General features: G+C 38.2%; 1 protein-coding gene across 1 annotated transcript in view; it reads right to left on the bottom strand.

The window, feature by feature from the left end:
• The window catches only part of CSTPP1 (centriolar satellite-associated tubulin polyglutamylase complex regulator 1), a 146,076-nt gene that overhangs the window by 5,516 nt on the left and 115,236 nt on the right, over nucleotides 1-25,324 (bottom strand). Inside the window, exons 4-7 of the mRNA XM_026707954.2 lie at nucleotides 20,358-20,442; nucleotides 5,346-5,431; nucleotides 2,251-2,446; nucleotides 615-724 (exon numbers count right to left, since the gene is read on the bottom strand). Of these exons, the coding sequence (XP_026563739.1) occupies nucleotides 615-724; nucleotides 2,251-2,446; nucleotides 5,346-5,431; nucleotides 20,358-20,442 (477 nt within the window). The remainder of the gene's footprint in view (nucleotides 1-614; nucleotides 725-2,250; nucleotides 2,447-5,345; nucleotides 5,432-20,357; nucleotides 20,443-25,324) is intronic.

The raw sequence follows: 25,324 nt of genomic DNA, 5'->3' as shown, positions 1-25,324 counted from the left end.
ATGCAGAGGCATCGAGAGCAACTTGGATGGCTGCTGGCAGAATCAAGAAGGCAGGCTGCCATATTCAGAAGCCCAGAGATGCATCAGGCCCACTGCCGATCTCCAACACGAACAGATTCTGCTATGGAAAAGGACACCCACTTTTTCAAAGCCTGATTTTAAGGTTGCAGGACAAGTAACAGTCCTGAAAGGGCGTATGGGCATTGCTTCTGTCCTGGAATCATGAGATTTCTATTGAAACAAAGAAGTCTTGGCTTCTTCAGAAGAAAATGAAGAATTAAGAAAAAATCAGGATCTTGTTCACTTGCATGAATTAAGCTAAATAAGGATCTGGGGCACAGAACAGATCATAAGGGTAGTTGCCCATCTCTTTCCTTGCTGCTGGAGGGTTATAACAATGCCTGAAAATCTAATAGGGATAGATGGGAATTAAGGGACTTTTTTGTTTTGTTATTGACCTGCCCTGTTTAAATCTCATGGAATTGTTCCCCTTTAAATATAAACTTTTCTGGTATATACCTACTAGACCTGTGGACTCTGTAACCTTCACAAAGGAATCTAGGCCACCAAATCCCTAAAATATTATGCATGGAAAATACAGGACTTTTCATTACCGAGAGCTTTGTTGATCCCATGATGCTTTGCAAGAGCCATCAGAAATCCATAGAAAGTTACTCTCTGTACATTGCTCAGAATTTCCTTGAGAACAGTGGCTGGGGGGCAGCTAGGCAAACACAAGGAACACAAGAAAAACACTTGATATATCGATGTCTGTGAATTACCTTTCTTTAGACATAAGACTGATCAAACTGCATGAATTGCATCATCTACATCACGAACCCATTTTACTACAGTTTGAGAAATGTATCTTTCTGCAATGAGAGAGAATGGACTAGTAGTCCCATGGGCACTCATGGTTCCTTTTAACTTGGGAGAATCGTGGGAAGAGAAGGTCCCGTGAAAAGCATTTCCCAATTACTTTAAACAATACCTTTCTTCTTCATGTTGAAGGAAATCTAGTTGGCCAGGCAGCAATTAAAGCAGGATTGGGAAACTCTGGTATGGTGGTCAACTCATTCTATGGGGATTCAAGAAGAGTTCTCCCCTTTCCCAGAGCCTCCCTCTTTACCATTAAAGATTGTTTGTATTTTCCTGATAGGTCATTTCATACAAATTTCCCCCAGTGGATGAACCTATGTGTTAGACAAACGTTCAGAAATCACCCCGTGCTTTTCCCATTTTTCCCTCAGTGGAAAGGCATGGAAAATGATGGCAATGTAGTGGAAAGTATGTTCTATTCATTTGCAAATATGAAAAGAGCATCACTTCCAAAGAGTAGCAAATTGTTGCTTGATTGCTCTGCATGTAGGAGAAAATGTGACCTCTTTCTTACCGTATTCTCTAAAAATGTATGTTTCTGTGTTCTCTTTTCTCTATGACTTCTCCCACTGTGTGCATGTACTGCTTTTCTTTCTGTATGTTTTTGGCATATGCAAAATAATTATTGCAACCTTTTGTCCCATTTGACGCTGAATGTTTGGAAAAGCCTTGAATCAAACTGAATGCCACAAGCAAGCTGTTTAATTGTTTGCTGTGACAGAGATTCCAAATACAAAGAAAAAGTCCAACCCTTCACAAGGGGACTTTTAAGCTACCCTTTTAAAATGCTTTTTTCTATAGGTGACAATTGTAGGTTGTCAGTAGAGCACAGTTAGGACTGATGTGATGAAGAACAATGTTCCATGAAATCTTGCCCTTTTATCTTCTTCACAAATTATATCATTTTCTTGTTATTTTAATTGCAGCTGAACTCTCTTCACTAATTCATTTCTTTCTTTCAGTCAACATAGTTTTTTCATTGTAAATAAAGTATACTGGTTATTAAAATGAAATAGCTCTTTTTCCATGTGCTTTTTCTCAGAGAAACCAATAAATTAAATTGATGAGTCTGACATATGGATGTCAAAATATATTGATATAATAAATATAAAATGGGTATAAAATGGGGCAGAACTGTTGGCAGCTGAAAATCAGTTGCATAATACATACAAAAGTCAAATTTTAATCTGTACCAATGCCTGACACACATTTGTTTCAGGAAATAGAGGAACAGAGCAAGACTGAAGATACAAGATCACATTTACAAGAGCTTTTTGATATGGATTGTTTGTACCAAAATGTCAGTAAGCCCCTTCCTTACCCTGAAGCCAATGAAATAGATACAGCTTGTTCGAACCCAGATGGCCTTACCTGTATTTAGATTTGTCACATAATGATTCAAGGCACTGGTAAAATGCAGATGCCTCCACCCCATCGACTGGACTGCACTCACTGAGAGTTTGACGCGAACGATGCTGTCCAGAAGATGACGTAGGCACAATCACGGTGTTTGGATTTTTACCTGTCAACAGCTCTTGATAGATGGCGGCCACATTTTCAATAAACTCTGCTCAAAAACAAAGATGGGTTGCAAAAATCACTTATCAACGTACTGTAAGACTATGTGCTATATAAAAGACTGCATTAACTATGTAGCTAATTAATTCTATTCTAATTATATACTGTATTTTGAGAATGTTTTACTGTTTCCAGAGCTCATATAAATATGCAGTGACCAATATCAATATGCAATTTACCTGCTAATTTAGTTGCTATTTGACATGAAAATCACACAAAGGTTAACAAAGCTAACTCAAAGTGCCTTTTGGGTAGCCGATTGATTCTATTCTTTGGACTAGGTTTTCAATTATGTAGAGTGTTCATTGTGTGAAGAAGCATAAAAGACAAGGTCACCCAATCAGAATACACACATACACAGACAGACAGACAGACAGACAGACAGACAGACACACACACACACACACACTTCCATAGTCAGAAATAAACATAAAATTTAGATAGTTGGCATTGTTAGAGGTTTCAGGAGAGGTGGATTACGCAGGCTCTGGTGAGCAACCCAGTGTGTTTCAATGCAACTTCAAATTAAGTACAGTATGGGATCAAAAGAGATATTAGCAAAGAAACTGACTGAAAGCATTCTCCATCTGGCTCCAAAAATTTCCTGTTATTTACTCCCAGAAGTTGCATATAAACAAGTTTTTTAAACCATCCTGATCAGCTATGCAAAGATGTAGATTCCACTCTGAGTGTTTTGCATTCATGCATATTGGTGGGTGACCCTGAAAACAACTGTTGAATTTGGATAACAACAGAAATGGTATCCAAAGGTATTAGTGTGCAAATTTTTGCATGCATGATTGGAACCTGCAAAAGTGTATATACCGAAACAGATAGGTGACATTTTAATGTGAATTTGAAGGTCTGAAATTCTCAAAGGATGAAACATATCATAAATTATTGCTTTTTATTTTCCTTTCTCTGTTAGTTTGATCTCCAGCGTAGCTTAATCTCCCTCATCCAGATGACACAACTGTCGAGGGAAAGATGACTTGAGGAAAGGGTTATTAATTGCCATGCAACTGAACCTTGCTTCGAGAGAGAATTAACAGAGAAACTTGCCTTAGGAGTAGCAGTGAAATAAGCCATTTAGTACAATGCTCTCTCTGAGATGATAATAAACATTTACATGCAATCATTTATTACATTTTACGTTCAAATGAAAAACATGTATAATAACTGGCCCTTGCTTTCATTTAGTTCTCAACAAAGGCAAAACCGTACCTCAGAATAAAACAGCTGATCTTGCTCCAAATATTTGGAATTTCCTACCCAAGCTAAGTACCAGTCAGCTGCCTAAAAGTCTATGTTTTGTCCTAATACTGTATATCACAAAAGTTATTTGCTTCTTCCATTTCATTTTTTTCTTGCTTATTCCCAAATTATCCAACCAAGGATTCTAAAGTAGCAAATAAAGAAAATGAGTTTTAGAGATAATAGGTTTTATAAATTTAGTTGACTAGACTGTATCAGTTCAATAGGTTTTATTATAATTTTATACGCTATTTTAAATTAACTACTTTGTCATTTATTGTATATTCATGGATATTTGCTGTTCTTTCCCAGTCTTTCTCTCTGTGTCTCTCTTATACTGGTTATTGACTATAATTTGTAATATTGGAATTTCCTATATGCAATAAGCCTTTTCGGAAGGATGTGCAAAAGTTACATAGAGTTTATCTTATGTGTAGGAACTGTAAATCAAGATGCTGGGAAGCTGTCAACAGCTTTCGAGCATTTCTGTATGCTGACTGATGAAAACAAATCTCGTAAACACGTTTCAGGAAGATTTGCTCTACCAGGAACACGGTAACATAGCCTGAAGATACCCCTGAGATGCTTACAAGGTTTTGTAACTTTAATCACTGGCGTAAAAATGGTGCTAAAACTAGCCAGCTTTGATTCTAACATCTCCCTATGTAGGCAGGCTCTCCAATCTCCAGTATTCCTCCGATTTACCAAAGAGGTCCCAAAAGGGAGGAACCAAATAAGAAACTAATCTATACTCAAGACCCTAGCACTGAGGAGCCTGATGGAATCAGCACATATAGGAATACTAGGAATAGGATATGTTTACAAAAACTCACTTCCCAGCTATGGCCTGGAATCTGAAACGTTTTAACAGAGCTCTGATATTTGTGGAGACAGAACCCCTTATTGACAAAGCTACTTTTTATTAGCTTAGAATGTCAACCTTTTCACCTCGTCTTCAGTTTATATACATGCATTACTCCAATCTAAACCATCCTTATATTACCTATGCAGAATTACCATCCTTGAATTCATGCGTACATCAGCCATCACAGAGGTTGTAGAGTTGGCCTGGTGCTTACAGGAATTAACACCGCATGGGAAAGGCCAGGTAAGTTTGTTTCAATTATATAAGGATTTTATATCAGGAGCAGTGGCTGTCCTTCATGACTGATCTCAGCTTAAAGTCTGACATAACTTACAAAGTCACAGTCTTAGAGATCTTGTTCTCTGACTTGCTACTAAAAGCATTCAGATTGGTAATACCAGCAAAGCATTTTCAATTACCATTCCACTCTCATAATGTTTTCAGTTAACTAATTCTGTTGGGGTAGACATATACACATAGCTGCTTTTTGGGGCCTTTACTATATATATTTTTTATCTAGGCTGTTATCAGTTTTTTTAAAGCTATTTTTATTGCAACTGCTTATTAAGACTTGCTCTAAAAGGCACAGTGGGAATATATTAATTAAAATAATCCTCAGATATACAGAACAAAGCTTGACATACAGATTTCAGACAGCACAGGTCTTATTATAGAGCAAAATTGTCTGACCAAGGTTGTTCCCAGTATGATGCTATGTGATCTGTCTGATTACATTAATCACAAATGTAATAAAGTGGGATAGACTTGCCTGAGTAGTAAAACTGGATCTGGAAGGCAAACAGGAAGTCTGAAAAAGACATCAAACAGTCCACAGCATCATCCATTAAAACAATCCTGGAATCAAGAAGGAGAATGCTCAGCAACAGCCAATGTGATGTACAGCAGAGATACAGGGCATTGGAAGTGAAGCAGAAATGTTCAGGACTGATAAAAGGTATCACATTTTGTTCTCCAAATCAGTCCCCGGATCTGTTGTATTAAGCCCACCAAGTTTCTTCTTAATGCTTTATGATACTTTTGTTATTACAGCATTGTTGTTATTATTCATTTATTATTCCTAGAAAGTACCACTAAAGACTGATGGATAACAGCATATTTGTTTGTTTGTTTAATTAATTTAACCAACTAGCATTTTCAGTTGGTAGCCAGTGCTGTAGCCTCCAGAAGAGTGGGATTCTACAACAGCAATTCCCTCCCAACAGTCCTGTTCCCCATATTCTCTACTATTTGCAAGTCCCAAGTCCTCTTCAAAGACAGCCCTTCGTATGGTGCTTGGGTAATTGGTTGTGTGATGACCTTGTGAAAGTCATTCCAAAAAGCAATCTAAAGCCTTGAAAACTAGATTGTCAAGAAGACTGCAGTTATCCTTATGAGCAGAGTATAACAATCTATATTTCCTATTGCTTGTTTTTATTTTATTTATTTATATTTTTATTTGGTTTGTCAATTGCTTACAAGATAATAGGTATAAGTAAAAACATAGTTATGTGTATACATGGATACATATAAGAAAAATAAAAATAATTAAAGGAAACAATAGGACAGGGACGGTAGACACGTTGGTGCACTTATGCACGCCCCCTACAGACCTCTTAGGAAAGGGCTGAGGTCAATAGTAGACAGTCTAAGGTTAAAGTTTTTGGAGTTTGGGGAAGAAACCACAGAGTCAGGTAGAGTATTCCAGACATTGACCACTCTCTTGCTGAAGTCGTATTTACTGCAATCAAGTTTGGTGCAGTTAACCTTGAGTTTGTATCTATTGTGTGCTCTTGTGTTGTTATGGTTGAAGCTGAAGTATTCATTGACAGGTAGGATACTTGTGGGTTACTCTAATAAAATAACGTCGTTTAAAAGTGAACTAAATCCTGAGCAAATAAATGAGAAAATACTTGTTTTCTTGCTTTTGGAAAAGAAGCAATAGTCTAGTACAAAGGGTAAAACTAAAATAAGTTTACAACCACAAATATCTCCTCTGTGCTGTTTTAAGCTTGGATGAACACAGTTAACGCTAATAGGCAGAGCAAAACTTTACTGTCTTAATGTATATTGCTATTCCAACAGCATTAAACCTACAAACCTTATAAAAGCAAAGTCTGGGGTACTCTTACAAAAACTTCACAGAACAGTTGGACGATAAAGCAGCAATTATGGGGAGGAAGAAATTACTATGCCATTAATTTGCCAGTGTTGTTTGGATAGGTCAAAAGAAGCATACAAAATATGTCAATGCCACAGGAAAGAAAGGCATTACTTCGATACCATGTTTACTGTTGGGAGTGTCCAGTAGTGCCTGAACTGATACTGTAATATTGCAATGCAATCAAGTTTTAAGTATCCTAACTAAATCACTTGTCTAATCTTTCCTATGTTCACCCTCCCAGCTGTTCCTTAGGTTTCCCCCACAATAGCTAATCATTGAGAGTTAGTTATGCAACTTTGAATGAACTGAACCATAATGCTGTGATAAATAATACTCAAAATATGCATGCTCCTAGTGTTTATTTCTCACGTGACACAATTGTACATCTTTAATATACACTGTGTATTTTAGTCTTAGATGTCTTGTTGTTACTGCAGTTCTTCAAATGGATCTGTGCATGACCCTTCATTTAGGAACATTTTAACGCTGAGCTTTGTAATGGGACTTCATCCACACCAGCACATGGCTTCACCAAGTACTGCAAAGTACTTGGAACCAATACAGTGACTTGAAAGGAGTAAAATATGAAGTTATGCAAGAAGGACTTGAAAAACCACAATTACAAGTAAACAATTTATAATTCTTTGTCATTTCTAAGCATTCCATACATGTATAACAATATGTTCAGAAACTGACAAATTTACACCCTGCCACCTGGACATTCCTCACTTATTAAGAGAGCAGCCTTCTTGCCAAATATTGAAAAAGTCCCCACTTAAATTAGCTGGGAAACAAGATCCTAAAACAATAGCAACCCAGTTGCTGAGATTTTGGTACCTTTTAATATTTTCTTTCAATAAATCTTGTTAAAAGAAACTCTGGGAAAATCTTGATTTTAGTTAAAGTGGGCTTGGCAATACAGAATACTGCAATTTACACACAGCACGAGGCTAACAAACATCTAGACAATGAAGCATCTGCTACATATCATCTAAGAGAAGGAAGTCAGAAGAATTATGACCTGAACCAGATGGAAATCAGTCATTGCCTTTGGCAGGAAATAGGCATCTGGTAAGAAGTTTGTCTCTAACTTAGATGAAGTTAAATCAGTGTGAAAAGTACAAGGGTTCACTGATGTGACATAATTAACTGTAGAAAGAAGAAACACTTTAACAGTAAACAACATTTAAAACTATAGTTGTCATGATTTCAACTATTAGAAAGTTGAACTAGTTTAGAACTCAAATGAGGGTAAAATAATCAAAATCCAGGAATGAATTTTACCTATGAACCAGAGTTACAGGTTCTCTAAATCTCAACCCAAAAGCTCTGGAAAATTTCTGGGCAGGAAAATGAAAAGCAGAAATTGTTATAATGTATGCTGAAAGAAGATAAAACGCTGTGTTTTAGAAACAATAAAAGTTGTAGAAGGACATAACTAGAGCAGTTGAATGGCTTTCCATAGGAAGGGAAGGCAACCATTTGAAAAACAACTAAGATAATCTTATAAGAGCAGTTGCAATCTTCCTAGAGGCATCTGTTTTCCTGGTGTATCAGGTATTACATAACTAAAAAGTGAGACTCTAGGCAGTTAGATACAGGATCTGAACACCATCTCTCAACAGGAAGTCATTGTGAAGGGAGAGATTGAAAACATTTGTTTGCCATCTGAAGGAAACTGGTGAACCAGATGTCACAAAGATGCACTGAGGTTGGCAATAGTTTGGTGAGCCAAAAAGTAAGGATGGGAAGCACAAAAGTGAGCTCCCATTCACAATTTTGTGAAAAATTATTTGCATCTTCCAGGATTTTCTGAGTTTTATATATCTGCAAAGAATATTGTCAGATTTGCATACTGATATATAAATATATATATATAAACCCATCAAAATGTAGTGCTTATTTTGCTTATTTATTTCATAGATAATTCAACATATGATGAGCCAATGTACTATCTTCAGTTCAATATTTAAAATGGATGTGGCTCAGCATTGCTCAGCTTAAATCTCATACACTTTGGCCCCTCATCCCAGAGAAGTTGCTACAGTACAGATACTATATCCATACCATGCCTCACTTAAAAGACTGTAGACTGTATTGGTGCTTATTAGTGTGGATAACATTACAAAACCATCTCTGGGGCTCCACTGGATTATAGCTGCAGCCATGGTCCCAAAATGCAAAAGACGTAGGCTAACCATGAATCTCCCCAAGAGTTATAATTCTGTCAAAACTCTCCAAGAGACCATCAAAAAATCATGCAAGACATCACGAAATAGCAGGGGATAGAAATTGGATTTCATATAGTCCTCAACTTAAGATTCTTCATTTAATGACCATTCGTAATTACGATTCTGTTGAAAACAATGACGACCAGTCCTTACACTTGTGACCATCGCAGCATCAATGTGGTCACAATTTGGCACTTGCCATCTGGTATGTATTAACACTGGTTGCAACATCCCAGGGTCATGCGATCACCATTTGCAAACTTTCCAGGGCCTTCTAACAAGCAAAGTCAATAGGGGAAGACAGATGGGTCAATAAACTTGTCCTGATGGGTTTGTTCTCCTATGTTGTGCCATGTGTTTATGGCCATCAGGACAAGATTCAGTAGTCCATCTGCATTTAAAAGGCCACTCTTTTGAAGACAGCAAAGTCCACATTTTGGACAGAGAGGACCGCTGGTTTGAAAAATGGGTCAAAGAGGCCATTTATGTCAAAATTTAACAGCCCTCTCTCAATAGAAGGGGATGGATGTGACATCTTCTATTTCCAGTCTACAACACAGTCCTTTCAGCAGTTCCAAGAAGGCTCTACACCCATTTGTACTACTCAGGTGATCCAGAGGACACAAATAAACCTCCAGGTGGAGGTTTTAGTCTTATTTAACTAATAGGTCCCAATAGGCCTGAAAAAGTATGGAAACTGCTGAACTATCAGTATATTACAAACAAAACTTAAGTGTATTTGCCTAAATAAACAGTTCTGATGTTCTCATCGCCAAAATTAATCAATGTCTGTGATTATTGTTAGAATGAATCCTAAGTTTCATGAAGATCCTTGCTTTGTTGAGCATCATTTGGAATTACAGTATCTTTAAACTCCAGAGAATCTTCACTGACTTGGACTAGAACAGTTAATAGAAGTAGCCTGAGAAAACTAAGTTTTCTTATTAATTCCACAAATAATATCTCCTTACTCATCAGAGACACCATGGAACCTGAACAGAAATGTCCAAGTGCTATTTTATTTGGTCTGGAAGACACCAATGAATCAGACGTCATCACCAAAGTTCGTGATATCATAAGCAACTCAAATACCACAAGCATCTCTCCTGAAGATATCATTGAAATAACCAGAGATGGCCCTGGGTGCAAATACAATGACGGTTCTGTGGCCCCAAGATTTTGTAGAGTTGTAGGCAAAAATTAGTCCAGCAAACGCATATTCATTCATACAATAAATGCCACTGCAAAAACCAATCCCAACCACAAAAAACTTTGCTCAAGACCAGACTTATCCATACTGCAAAGAATCCGCTCCTGTGAACTCTGCGCAGAACTCAAAAACTATCTAGACAATGGCAAAAAGGACCTATACATTGACTACAGAGCTGATTGCATCAAAAGAAAGTCACACAACCCACAACTCCACATCCAATCCCACCCTATCCAATCCAACATCACTCAAAACTAGGCACGCACACCCCTAACTACCTCTATTCCAACCACAACTGGCCTTAAATGCAAGCTACTCAATGCAAGAAGCCTTTTAAATAAAATACCTGAATTTCTCCTCTTACTAAATATGGCTAAATTCAACATTATATTTGTCTGTGAAACATGGCTCAACGCATCTCTCCCTGACTCCATTACCACATGAGAGACTATCACGTTTACCGATCAGATTGTGAAATCCGTAAAGGAGGTGGTATTGCTATCTTATATAAAAAGTCCCTACAACTAAAAAAACATCCAAGTTACCCAGGAGCTTGCTATTCCTGAGACCATCATCTGTGAACTGCCCTTAAATATCACATTTCGGTTCTTACTATGTTACAGAGCCCCTGATTATGATATTGAACATGCAAACAAGTTAAATACACTACTAACATAGGCAACACCCTGCCCACACGCTTTTATCTTTCTCGGTGACTTCAATCTACCTCATATTAACTGGACCCTTAACGAATGTACAACTGAACCCACACATGCAACCTTCTACAATGCAGTAACAAATCTGGGACTAGAACAACTAGTAACCAACAATACTAGACTTAATAACTGCCTTGATCTCATCTTCTGCAATAGTTTGAATTCAATTTACGGAATACAAATTAAAGAACCCTTTTACAAAAGTGACCACAACATGATTGACTTTTGTCTCAACATACGTCCACACAAAAATCATCACAATGATGGAATCCCCAGTTATAATTTCAAAAAAGGCAATTATGATCTTATAAACAACGATCTCTCATCCCTTGATTGGCAATTTCTATTCTCTGGATGCAACACTGTAGAAGACCATTACAGCGTATTTTTACTTGAAATCAAGAGTCATCAAACTATATGTACCATTAACAACTCCCCAAACCAGAAAAAATAAATTACCCATAACAATAAGGAAGCTTCAATCCAAAAAGAAATCACTTTGGCGGAAAAACAAATCTGGTCACATTGCCAACTTCAAAAGCTGATACAAAAATTTATGCCACCAGATAAAAACTGAATGCACCAATTATCACATTAAACAAGATGAAAACCTTCTACGCACCAATTCCACCCGCACTTTCTACAATTTTGTAAACAACAAACTAAAAGACTCAAGGTCCATCCCACCCCTGAAAGGACCTAATGGTAAAGACTGCAATTGACACTATTAAAGCCAACCTCTTTAACACATTCTTTGGCTCAGTATTTGTAAACAGCAATGGATCATACCCAGTATTTCCTAGTTGAACCACAGACAACTACAATGATCTAATACATATCGATTTTACAGAAGACAATGTTGAAAAAGCACTATGCAATCTAAAACCATCTCTATCTATTGGACAGGACGGAATATGTGCCTACTTCTTAAAAAAGCTATCCACTGCCATAGCCAAACCTCTAAGCATAATCTTTGAAAAATCTTTCAGGACCAGCTCCTTGCCAAAACTATGGTCACAAGCCACGGTCATCCCCATCTTCAAAAAGGGAGACCCCAGCCTAGTTGAAAATTACAGACCAATCTCTTTATGCTACGTCACCTGTAAAGTCATGGAATCAATTATTAACCAATCCATCATCCTCCACTTAGAAACAAACAACCTACTCTCCAATAAACAATTTGGTTTCAGAAAAAACTATCCTGTAATCTTCAACTCTTACACTACAAAAACATATGGACTACACAACTCGATCAGGGCAAAGCAATAGAAGCAATCTACATAGACTTCTGTAAAGCCTTTGATTCAGTGGTACATGACAAAGTACTCCTAAAACTAAAATCTTATGGTACCTCTGGACAGCTGCATAACTGGATAGAAGCATTCCTGTCAAACAGACAACAAATGGTCAAAATTGGGAGCGTCCTATCAAATTCTGTACCATCAACAGTGGTATCCCCCAAGGCAGTGTTCTAGCACCAACTCTTTTCATACTCTACATAAATGACCTTTGTGATCATATCAAGAGCAACTGCGTTCTCTTCGCTGATGATGTAAAACTATTCAACACCACAGACAATACTGCTACCCTTCAAAAAGACCTTGACTATGTATCAGAATGGTCAAACAAATGGCAACTTCAAATTTCAACAAATAAATGCTCTGTTCTACATATTGGCTAAAAAAATCAGAAAATAAAATACAGGCTGAATAGTCAAGACCTTGTTGACGATCCAAACTCTGTCAAGGATCTTGGAGTACTCATCTCTAATGACCTAAGTGCTAGAGCCCACTGTAACTACATAGCCAAAAAGGTGTTAAGAGTTGTTAACCTAATCTTACGTAGCTTTTTCTCTGGTAATATCACACTACTAACTAGAGCATATAAAACATTTGCTAGACCAATACTCGAATACAGCTCATCAGTATGGAACCCACATTACATATCTGATATTAACACAGTTGAGAAAGTGCAGAAATATTTCACAAGAAGAGTTCTCCACTCCTCTACTCATTGCAGAATACCTTATGCCACAAGACTAGAAATTCTAGACCTAGAAAACCTAGAACTATGCCGCCTTCGATCCAATCTAAGTATAGTATATAAAATCATACATTGCAATGTCCTACCTGTCAATGAATACTTCAGCTTCAACCATAACAACACAAGAGCACACAATAGATACAAACTCAAGGTTAACCGCACCAAACTTGATTACAGGAAATACGACTTCAGCAAGAGAGCGGTCAATGTCTGGAATACTCTACCTGACTCTGTGGTTTCTTCCCCAAACCCCAAAAACTTTAACCTTAGACTGTCTACTATTGACCTCACCCCTTTCCTAAGAGGTCTGTAGGGGGCGTGCATACGCGCACCAACGTGCCTACCGTCCTGTCCTATTGTTTCTTTTCATTATTTTTATTTTTCTTATATGTATCCATGTATTCATAACTATGTTTTTACTTATACCTATTATCTTGTAAGCAATTGACAAAAATAAATAAATAAAAATAAAAAATAAAAATAAAGTGGGGTGGGGAAAGGAGATGGAAGAGCTATAGGACATATCTGCAGGAGAAGCTTCCTTCCCTGCCACTCAGAACAGCTCAGTTCAGTGAGGCAGATTCAAGCATGCAGAGCAGCTTGAATTAATTACCGTGAAGAAGAAAGGATAAGGCTAAGAGAGTCCCCAGGAGAAAAGCTACTATTTAATACCAAACCCTTTGAAGATGTCAAACTTCTGTTTTATTTATTATGTCCCAGAAGCCTCCTCCTGGTGCTGTCTGCTAGCACTCCAGTTCTTATTCTCATTACTAACCACATTACAGAGGTGGTCAATGGCCACAGCAAGGAGATGGTTTTGAAGCTGGCACACAGAGCATCTTCCATCTCCCAGGCAATAAAATATAGCCATTGGCATCTTCAAGCCCTGGAAATGCTAAAAGTCCTTGGCTGAATTCTATATCACATATTTTACCTTTTAGACAGCTCCTGATAAAGCAAGAAGCATCAACGGGAGACATGGGAGTTTTTACGAATATTTTCTATTTCTAGAATAATGGAAAGGCAAAGCATATAGAATGCACAGAGAACTTTTCTGTATTTCTATATATTGACCCCAATGACAGATGATCAAGTTTTGGCAATGGAATAGGTATAAGTCTACCTTGCAATTCTAAAGAGCTCTATAATATTAATAAAGAAGTAAAATTGGGTGCAATTAAGTGACAACAAATTAAGATATACAAGAAAATTATTCTGACCTGAAAAAGTACAATATTCAGTTGGAAACTTCCCTGAGAGTTTGTGATCTAATTGCTCAAGAGGATTGTTATTTGTAAGAGAAGGAATGACGGAACTTGGGGATGGAGTAAAAAGAAGGATCAGCCTAGAATAGTTAGCAACAAGAAAAGTAAGTCCTAAGCGAACACCCAACTAACTGTTGATCATTAGCTGAGAAGCTTCTTGTGCACAGGCTTTTAGCAATAAATCAGATTAATTGAACCTTCACGTATGAATCTGGTCTTCCATGCCTGACATATTTCCTCAAATGACCATGTAAGTGGAGTAACAATGGAGTGCTGTCTTGTTTTTGGATCTCCTAAAGTACTGTGCGGAGGGAAAATCTTAGTGTAGGGCAGTGATGGCTAACCTTTTCGGCACCAAGTGCCCAAAGCACATACGCACATCCCCAAAATGCAATGCACGCATGCCCCCCGCATGCGTGACCTCCCCATTCCTAAGCATGAGTGCGTCACCCTGCGCATGTACTCCATTTCCCATGCATGCGTGCATGACCCATGCATGCAACCTGCCCATCACCCATGTGTGTGTGAACCCCGTGTGTGCCCCAACCCCTGCGCATGCACGGCAGAGACTCAAAGACCAGCTGTCCGGCAGGAGGCGCGCATGCGCTTGCGTGGCAGAGCTGAGCTGGGGCGACGGCTCACATGCCCAGAGAGAAGATTCTGCGTGTCACCTTTGGCACACATGCTATACACTGGTGGGATTCATGGCTTGGTGGGCATGGCAGGGGAAGGATACTGTAAAATCTCCAGTCAGAGGTGGTATTTGCTAGTTCTCCGAACTATTCAAAATTTCTACTACCTGTTCTCCAGAACTGGTCAGAACCTGCTGAATACCACAGGGGTGTCCAACCTTGGCAACTTTAAGACTTGTGGACTTCAACTCCCAGAATTCCTCAGCCAGCAAAGCTGGGAGTTGAAGTCCACAAGTCTTAAAGTTGCCAAGGTTGGACACCCCTGGAATACCACCTCTGGTGTCATAGGTTCGCCATCATGGGTGTAGGGGCTCAACTAAAAAGTATAACCCTAATTTAGAGCAAAATCCTTCTGAAGAGGAAAGAGAAGGTACGAGCTCTTCAATGTAGGGGTGTCTCAGGTAGTAAAAGAGTAAATCCTTTCCTTAGCATATTTTAATAATTTATTTCATAAAAAGAATTACAATTAAAATTTTAATTTCATCTTTAGGTGGACCCAATGATATATATAATTGAGCATGATTGTTTAACCAGCTTGTTCCCTTACAGTAGTAAAATCTACTTTGTATGTTATCTTCTGTAGTGCAATTCTACACACTGAATGCTTTTGCTGAAAGTCAAGGCAAACTATGTGTATTGTATTCCCATGGTCAATTAAGCTACTGTAGTTACTCTACCAAAATGGAGAATGGATATTTTTAGTAAGATTTAATCTTGATAAACTCACGCCACGCAATGCATTTTTTCTCCTAATTCTTACAAACCAACAGCTTAATCATTTCCTCCAGCATTTTGACATATCAATAGAAACCCAATAGCTCTTTATTCCCAGACCCTGAAATCTGTATGGGACAGGTGAAGGAACATAGATGCAATTGTGTTATTGAAGCTTTAAGTTTGTGCAGTGTATATTAAGAAGGGACAGAGCTTTGATTACAGTCACAGGCACTTTATTTTTATTTTTTTTGACATACTCCTGCTGTGGGTACTCGTGCCCCTATCCTCTTTTTGAAATTAGCATAGTGACCGGCCTAGTCACCCAGCTGGATTTCATTCCTAAGGCAGGCCTAGGACTCACAGTCTCCTGGTTCTAGACTAGCACCTTCATCACCACACCAAACTGGCTCTCATGTGTTCATGTGCAACTAAGACACAATCCCTCTCCTTCTCTCCAGTATTTTCAACCTTAAGGGACTTTGTCTCAAAGTTTCCACTGCCTTTATCCCGTTAATCAATTCTTCTGTACTGACTAGGATTAGATCTATGATGAACAATATCAAATGTGGAACAAAAATTATGGTTCAGAATGTCATTTTCATAAACCTCTATTAAATCCTAGTCCACTTTTCCATTAGTAAGCTACTGAAGTAAATGAATACTTAAGAGATGAACAATGTGCCATTCTACTTTGCTGTTGTTTTTCCTTTTTTCTCTTATTCAATTTTCTCTTCTTATTGTTTATTATTAATACATAGCAACAGCTCCTAGAAGAGCTAGCTGCATTACAGAATCGTCTCAGTCTGCAGTTTCAAGAACACAAAAAAATATGGTGACATAAACTATGTCTATAAAAGCCATAGTCCCTGGTGGGTTGTGGTTTCTAGTGTGTGCTGCCACTGAATTTATAACTCCTCAAAAATCAACAAAAATCCTGTCAGAGGACTTCCAAAAAGAAGCATATGATGAACACAGTATGCATACAAAGAAGAAATTGCTTGGAAAAAATGATTCCTCAAATTAATCTTTTTTCCAGCTGGTGAAATTTATGGATCATCAGTCAAGTTGAAATACAACCTTTGATAGAAAAGTAGACAAGCACATAAGAATATCAAATGGTACAGTTGAAGACATCTTCAGACTAAGGCCATATCAAAGAACTTATTTTACTAGCATAGTTGACAAAAGCAAAGCTCTCCACCTGGGAAGAGTAAAGGCAGTGATATCATCCCCACCTGAGTCTCAGAGACACAGCTCTCAGTTTTCTCTCACACCCGGCATTCCAAAATCCTTAAAGCCCTTGTCTCCAAGTAAGCACACACACACAAGCATAGACACAGAAAGGCTGCCCCCTCAACAAAGCTTAATATTTAGAAAAGGGTTGCAAGTTATTTTTAAAAAAGCAGCCATACATCCAAGTTTTTAATTTAGACTTGTAGTCAGATTCACGGAAGTCATTAGCCAATTTTGCAATTATTAATGGCAATTCTCCTTCATTCATTCCCACAAACAATTTCTGAAAGAGACTGCTATTAATCTCATTTGGCAGATCTAAGCTGAAAATAAATGACTTCTATTTTAAATTGAGTTGATCTGTTAGAACATTTTATTTGCCAGTTCTTAAGAATCTAGTAAGTAGCTCTTGTTTAAGCCGCTTATACTGATATAAACAACATGTGAATTGTTAAAAGATACGTTAATAAGATGCTAAAAGGTTGTGGAAAAGTTGTCATTTTCTCCAAATCCATTGTGAGAATCAAAAAGTGCCCTTTTGCTGTAGACCTATGTCTCTATCACATTTTAAAAAGCAGGTTTCAAACATGATTTGGGGAGATTTGTATTTCAATGGAGACTTTCGATTTCCATAACAAAAGTGGCAAAGAGTCAAAGACCCCCTAAGTGGCAGCTGGAGCTTTATGTATTACGTTTCATACTGCCAAATATTAACCACCCAAGGCATAAAACATAAATCCACAGTTATGAATCCATAAGCCAATCACCACAGCAGAAACATTAAAAGAATGAAATAAAATTTAAAATAATCATTATTAGCCTAATACAATCATCTTGTGTTCATAAAGAATGTACTGGCAAGTTATACCAAAGGATCCTGAAGGAACCTAGGAGCCAAGACATATCAGTTTTAAAAAGCCCTTTGGAATTGAACTGTACAGACAAACCTATTGAAAATTAAAGAAGCATTGCAATGTAACTGGCTATAAATAGCTCTCAACTCCTAGCATGAAGACTCCTCCATTTTGGAGGATCTATTGTATCTATTGTTATTTTTGAATCATCTTCAAAGATATTCCCATATAAGGCACACTGTGGTAATCTAGCCAGGCATATGTCATTGTTGCCAGAGCTTTCTGCTCTAAGCAAGATTCCAATTGGTGCGCTTAAAGAAGGATCTTCAGGGTGACCTGAAGATCACAGACCTGATTCTTTGGTGGAGAGATTCCCCAACCAAGAAATAAATCCAGAGAAGACAAAATGACAGATTTCTGTATAAACAGTAATTTTGGACCTGAACTTCAACCTGTTTTGTATCAGTCTCTTGTAATCTCCAGAAAGAGTGTCACAGACTCTCTGGTCTGGCCCAAGGTGAATATGTTTAACTGGGTATTACGAGCATACTAATACCTCATCTCAAACTGATGGACAACCTGTCCTAGTGGTTTCATACATGTGTTTAAAAAAAGGCCCTGTCATCGTTTCAAGGTAGACCAGGTTAGTAAACAAGCACCACAAGAAATATTCTGTTGACATAAGTTATAATAACGGAATGTTAAATACATGAAAGCATTTCTCCTTCTCTTCTTCTTATACCACAGTCAAAGAAGATGAACTTTGAGTTTCTTTATCATGCCTTCCTATTTTTCCCGTCAAGTTCGTGTTTTCCTAATCGCTGTTACTATTTGTTTAAAATGCCATCTCTGCCCAAAGGATTCCCTGTTGTGCTAACCTCTCCTCCCTTGCCACCAACTGGCACTGTCGGCTTGAGGAGAAAGAGATTGTAGAGCAGTGCTTCTGATCCCCAAACTTTGCAGACAGTCCAGAAAGTTACCATTGTCAAACCACTAGTGAAAGATCAAGTACAACCAGGAGGAGTGCAATCCAGATCTTGTTGAAGGTTGTCAACCAAAGCAGCCCAAGATACTTATGTCCCATATCCTGACTGAACTCTATCTGAATCTATCATCACATGATTTGCTTTTGTATGACATTCTGTAGCTGAAACTTTATCATGTTTTTAACAGCCTTCTCTAGAAATAGAAGGCTAGAAAAGAAAATGTAGCCAGATCTAGGGGAGATCTCTTCAACAATGCATGCTTGCCTCTTTTAAAGCACCTAGTATAACCAACTCTCCTAGATAGTCATTGTCATTTACTAATCTAGTCACTCAATCCCTGTCCCCTAGTGAAAGGACCCAAAAGGAGTATACATTTCAGTTACAGGCTACAGAGCCCTACTTTATCAGACTTTATGAGCCAAAATGAATTTTGTATCACTGAACAAGACTTTGCTCCAGTCACAATTTCAGAGACTGGTCAGGTATAGAAAAAAACAGAAATTGAATGACTTTTATCAGCAAACACTATGCAGATTGGCAGATCTTCCTGCCTATCTCTTCCCGGAAGGAGCAGGCCATCTTAACTAGCACTGCTGAACAACAAACCAATGACACAATAAGACAAATAGTGGTAGTTCACTGGCCTGATCTTTACAGGTTAAGCTCTTCTCCATAGTTGTGCTGCTTTTTGTACAATTTCTGGTGTTTCATCTCCAAGAACCAAAAACAAAGTATCGTAAGATTGGTAAACTGAGAATTGCTGCTGTAGGACAATCACTTCAAGAGCTCTGTTAACTCCTCAGTAAAACCAAGCATTTGATGAAACACACTGCAAGTTCCTGGGAAATCCCAAAGTACCTGATAAAATCTACTCATTATTCATTTGAGGGTTTGGCCCTTGGAGACAAACAAACAAAACAAGAAGCTTCAAGAACCTAATGCAATCACAGAAATCCTAGATTTTAGAGTCGTCTTAGTGCATTATATTTTTAGAGATGGCTTCGTCAACAAACCATTAAGAGTGAGGAAGATGTCAATTACTTTTCAAGCAACTATATTAGTCTGGTTTCTATGTGGGTTTAGAATTAAGCTAGATATTCTTTAGATATTTTAGTCTGCAAATGAATCCAGAACTGTATGTCTTTGTCATTCATTATAAGAGCTCTTACTCCTGAAAAAACCCAAAACAGATCAGTAAGTATTGATGAATTGCAGGATTTGGTGGAAATATGAGCTTCAATTCTAAAAATATAGTAAAAAATCCTGTGAGAAACATCTTTCTAAATACAGATGTTGCAGCCGTGGTATTAATTTTCATTTTTAAACCTGAACACCAAAAGTTGCCATATTTAATTGGCAACAGACAGCAGCAAAGTCAAAGGTTTCTGCCCACAGGGCTGGGCAACCATGAAAGAATTACAATCATACAGAAAGAACTATGCCCCCATTTCTATGCAGCAAAGCAATCTGTTCCAGTAATACAGATAATTTAGAGTTGCTGAGTACTATCAACATAGTGTTGCCAATCATGTTACATGAATACATCCAAGTGGAGCAGCGGCGTCAGCTTGAAGGTATCTTTATCTTTTGCCTTTACTATTGGAATATGAACTGATCATTGGCATTAAAATATCATCAAGGCAGTACCCATCTGGGAATGCATAAAGGCTCACCTTGCTGCTTTCTGAGTAAGCTCCACAGGAAAGTCAGGGCAAAGGAGTTGCAGTAAGCAGTGGTACTCCTTGGCAGTCAGCAAGTCTGGAACAGAAAGCAAAAGCATTAAATGTGAGCATTAAATAGTCTCCCCAGCATTGAGGACGGATCATGGACTTCTTCATTTATTTTTAGGATATAGGTAGTCTTTGATTCATGATCACAATTGGGATTGGCAACTTGTTAAACAAAGCAATCACTCCATGTGGAATCATATGACTGCAACTGTGCTTATTCTTTTACTTTAGCTTTCTTGTTTCTCCACTCCCCTGTCCTTTGAAATGCCCATCCCTGTCCCGGAATAATTAGCAAGGAGTGAATTGTTACATTTACATTTCATTGAAGAGAAAGGGATAACAAGACAGTAAACAGACACACATTGGAAAACACACAGCAAAAGGAATCTGCTGGTACAAGCGAGCCCCAAACATGTGGATGCTCCAACACTGGAGTTTTTAAAGAAGAGACTGGATAGCTATTTGTCTGAAATGCTTCAGCAGGGGGTTCCACTTCCAGCTCTGTTATCCTCTGTGTTTGGGGCTGGGATCTGTGAGCACACTAGGCCAACAGCCAGTATACATCTCATTATGTGCCCGCTTACTCTTTTGTAAGCAGAAGGGGGGGAAAAAAAACCCAGCTCAGGCACAGGAGAGATTGCCTAAACCACTTATTTGGAGAATCTTTCTTGGGCCTGATCTGTTTTGGTTTTGTTTGTTTGCTTGGGTTTTTTGTTTTCCCCTTCACATAGCAGAGAGATTGAAGAAGAAGAAGGGAGCATATAAGAACACGTTTGCCTATGTGCTTCTGGTTCTCAACCCTAGTGGTTGGGGGTGCCAGTGCTAGTGCATTCTTTCTTATGTGTATTCCCCATGGTGTGCCTACTTATCCTCTTGTAATCCCTTCCTCTCCAAACTCTCCTCTCTACAAGAGAAGGGAAAGGGGTTAGACACAGGACAAGTGTACTGACTGTTTTAGCTATCATGTGACTGAGGTATGCTGTGAAGGTTGTAATGTGTGCCTTGGCTGCAAAGTTTTTTTTTTTTTTTTGCAGTATCATAACTTTGAACAGTTGTTAAATGAGGCATTTAATAAGTGAGGCCTACTTGTACTTCATATTAGACAGCATGTGGCAGGTAACATTTCATTGTATTTAAAATTTCTCTTACATATGGTCGAAATGTTAATAGGGAAGGCCAAAATTTCTCTAAAGACAGGGTGAATTATATGGGATATGAAACATTCAGGAATTGAGAAAATTCTTAAGCCTATGATATTAAACTTCCTGATTCAGAGATTACTATTTAGGCAGAAAAATCATTCAATCCTACATTAATTGTAGTTCAGGACATATAAGATTAGTTCACAATACAGGGTAATTGTCCGATTTAGCAAGGTGATGTATTTGAGTGTTTTGTCACTTAACAAAAGCAGTGTGTATAACGACTATTTTAACAAAATCTATTGTCAAGAACTGCAGGAAACAGGCCCTATGCATGCTATGTTTCACACACTTCTTTGTACACAGGATCGTATTTAATTTTTACAAACTAAAAACTGGCATATTTGCTTCCTTCATAGTCTTCAATCATACATTCCAAAGTCTGCTTTTTAGTCATACCATTTCTCCTGACATCACAACATTCTACAGTAGGCCCAAATTATTGAAACTTCTACAAAAAGAAATGTGTAAGGGCATTGATGCAAACTTTGGTTTGTTCTAAACAAATACTCAACACAGAGAGTAAGAAAGTAATCCTGCACATACTTTTATGAGAATAAATCTCACTGAACATAATGGGGCTTCTGGAGAAATTTACAGAATTGTGATATAAATAGAATAACATAATTAGAAATTTTGTTTCAAAAGAAAAATTTATGACTCAAAAAACAACTGAATTGTGGGGGGGGGGGCAAAACCTTGAGATTTTTGTATACAGAAAACACACAAATTACTCCTTCTACAGAGCAACGATCTTTTTGAGAAGGGCAATTCAAACTGAACATTATGGGAAAAAAGGGTGCTGATACCATTTTCCCAGTTCAGTGTTACCCTGCAAACCCAATAATGCTTCTTGGTAAACTCATATATAAGTGCCTGTTTTCCTGGGCAGCCAAGAAGTTCAGTGTCAATTTGAATTGAATCCTAGATACGTATGCACTCATTCACAAGCATGCATACCCAGATCCAAATTGTCTTGCTAAAAAAGATATTCCCTGGTGTTTTAAAAAAAAAAAGCTATAATAAGTAATCTACACATGTTTTCATGTAATACCTAGTTTGGTCCAAAAGACTCCTTTAAAACAAAATAGTTTCAATCTGTTAAAAAAAAAATCACTGGTATGGGAACATTCACTACCATATGTTTGTAAAACCATCCAAGCAACATCTGGCAGCATTAGGAAAGGCAAACAAGATCTAAGGACATATATGAATAAGTATGGCGATTAAACCCACAAACATTATTACTTTGGCATCTAGTAAGGCAGCTGGATGGCTTCCTGGAATTGTGTGTGTGCAAAACTGGTCAATGTATTAAAGAAAGGCAAAGAGACAAGATCCAAAATACACAAAGTAGCCAATCCAATGAATCAACTCTTAAGAGTCCCGCTTTGTAAAAGATTGGCAAAGAAAAGCCTCTGTGGTTCTTGAGGGGAGAAGACCAAAGAGGGGAAGCTCGAGAGCGTTTACGGGATGGAAAGAGAATGGAAAGCTACTTATATCAAAAAGCTGTGCGTGATTGCAAGTTCCCAGTCCCAAAGGTTGTGGACTCAAGCTAAAGAGAGGGCTGGCTGAACAGCAATAATTGTGACAAATTTCTATATGCAGAAGAATGTAAAGAATGGAAGAAAAGCCAGTAGTAAAACTAGAGCCAAGAACAGGAAGGGAGTGAAGCCAAAGGGCACTAAATGGAAGGCTATAGTTAGAGCTCATTTGCTCAGTTACTTGTTATCCTTCAATTGAGCATTTACTTTTCTGCTCCAATATTTAATTAATGCAGCTAGAATCAAAAGAGGCCCCCGCATGTTCTCAAACTAAGCACTGGCATGCATTTACAAAGCTACCGCTTTCTTCTCCCGATTGCAGCCCATTGTGCCTCATACAATGAAGGTACAGAGAATTCTTTGGCACTTAGGGGTGGGTAAAGGATCACACTAGCAAAAGAGATCCTGGAAAGCTACTGTGCATAAATCTGAGATCCTTGCCTGTATTTCAATTGGGTCTCATCCTAGACATTTGATATTTTACAATGTTTAAGCAAATTAAACTCGGTTTGAATACTCATGAGTTCCCAGCTTCTGTTCCTGCCTATTTAATCATACCCATATGTAGGCAGAATTTGAGTTCAAATTTTCCCATGCTAGTGCTCCTCCAGATATGTTAGAATTCAGCTATCATAATCTTCTACTAACGATGAAAAATCATGCTTGTTGAGGAGTATAGAAACCGAAATCCCACATATTTCTAGAGCATCTGGTTGGAGAAAGATGCCCTGTGTTTAAATAAGAGGTAGAATACATTCAGGGATGCCGGTAGCATTCTTTTTCCCTTTTATTTTCCCTTTATTTTTTTGTGGCAGAATGATAGAACCAGGTATAGATGTGGCATTTCTCTGTTTTCCCATCTCTTCTTCTCAGACTTTTTACTCTATTTTGCTCCAAGCTTCTGCACTGAATTTTAAGAAACATATTTCTGCATAAAGAAACCAAGACTATAAAATCTGACACCATTTCAACAAGGTCAAGGCAAAACAAGTATGGCTGAGGAAAAAAATTACAAAAACAGGTGTGATTCTTCAGTAGTATACCTCTTAAGGCAGCTTTATGTATTTAGGTACTATGTATTCTGTGTTGAACATTAATTATTGGAAATTGATTCTTTATCAAAGTATTTTATTTTGTTACTGATATCTTTTGTATTTTTGTTTTCAGTTTTTATTTCAAATCTAGAGTGTACCGTCCTTTTTTGTCAGGAAAATGTACAGCAATTGACTACTGGGGAGTACAAAACATGGGTATGCACGTACAAAATAGGCACAAAATTTATGCAACATGCAATACTATTGTAAGAAATTGCAAGTTCTGTAAATGGAGCATGCAAAAGCAGATCAGCAAGTAGACCTGTGGTGGGGACTTTTTTTATGCCAAAGAAATAGCATCATATTAGTGATGTCCCTTAAACTAAGAGAAGAAAGCCATGCACCTGGTATTTACTTGGAGATTCTCAGTTGTGATATGATGGACAGGAAGGAACACCACAATACGAGTAATGAGAGGGAACAGGCAGCAGGAAGGAAACATACTCATCCTGCTAAGTCAGCTATTGAAATGCAAATCAATTCCAGATGGACAAGGGGAAAAGTCCAGTAGGGATGATGGCCACATGTTTTTCTTATTCTTTTGTATTGTTTCTTATCAGCCCATTTAGTATCTGTCTGCATATTTCCACACAGAAGGGGCGCTGGTCCTACCTGAACGCTTCTTCTCGGGGAGCCGAAGGGAGAATCCAGGATGGGTGCTCTCTAATCTCCTAGCTCTGCAGACCGAGTTGAAAACCTGAGGACACCCCGCCTGGTAGCGGTCCCCAGTTCTGAATGACGTTGAAGCGAATTCAGCTGCTCCTTGTCTTCAAACAGATAGTTCATTGATACTGCGAAAAAAAAGGGACATTTCCTCCCTATTCCGACCAGACAGAATACAGGGTGGGACTGGATTCTCCCTTCGGCTCCCCAAGAAGAAGCATTCAGGTAGGACCAACGCCCCTTCTCCACTGAGCCGAAGGGAGAATCCAGGATGGGACATGCCAAAGCTGGCTGATGGCTGTCCTATGGGTGGGAGCTGGATTGGTCGGAGGTCCCTATTTCTACATGCACACCCTGCAGGAGTCATCTTCCAAAGGACGCCTCCGCTGAGGCAAAGGAGTCTTATG

This window comes from Pseudonaja textilis, chromosome 1, assembly GCF_049901715.1.
Source record: "Pseudonaja textilis isolate UNSWEBS1 chromosome 1, rPseTex1.2, whole genome shotgun sequence".
Classification (NCBI taxonomy): domain Eukaryota; kingdom Metazoa; phylum Chordata; class Lepidosauria; order Squamata; family Elapidae; genus Pseudonaja; species Pseudonaja textilis.
This window is presented reverse-complemented; position numbering and strand designations above follow the sequence as displayed.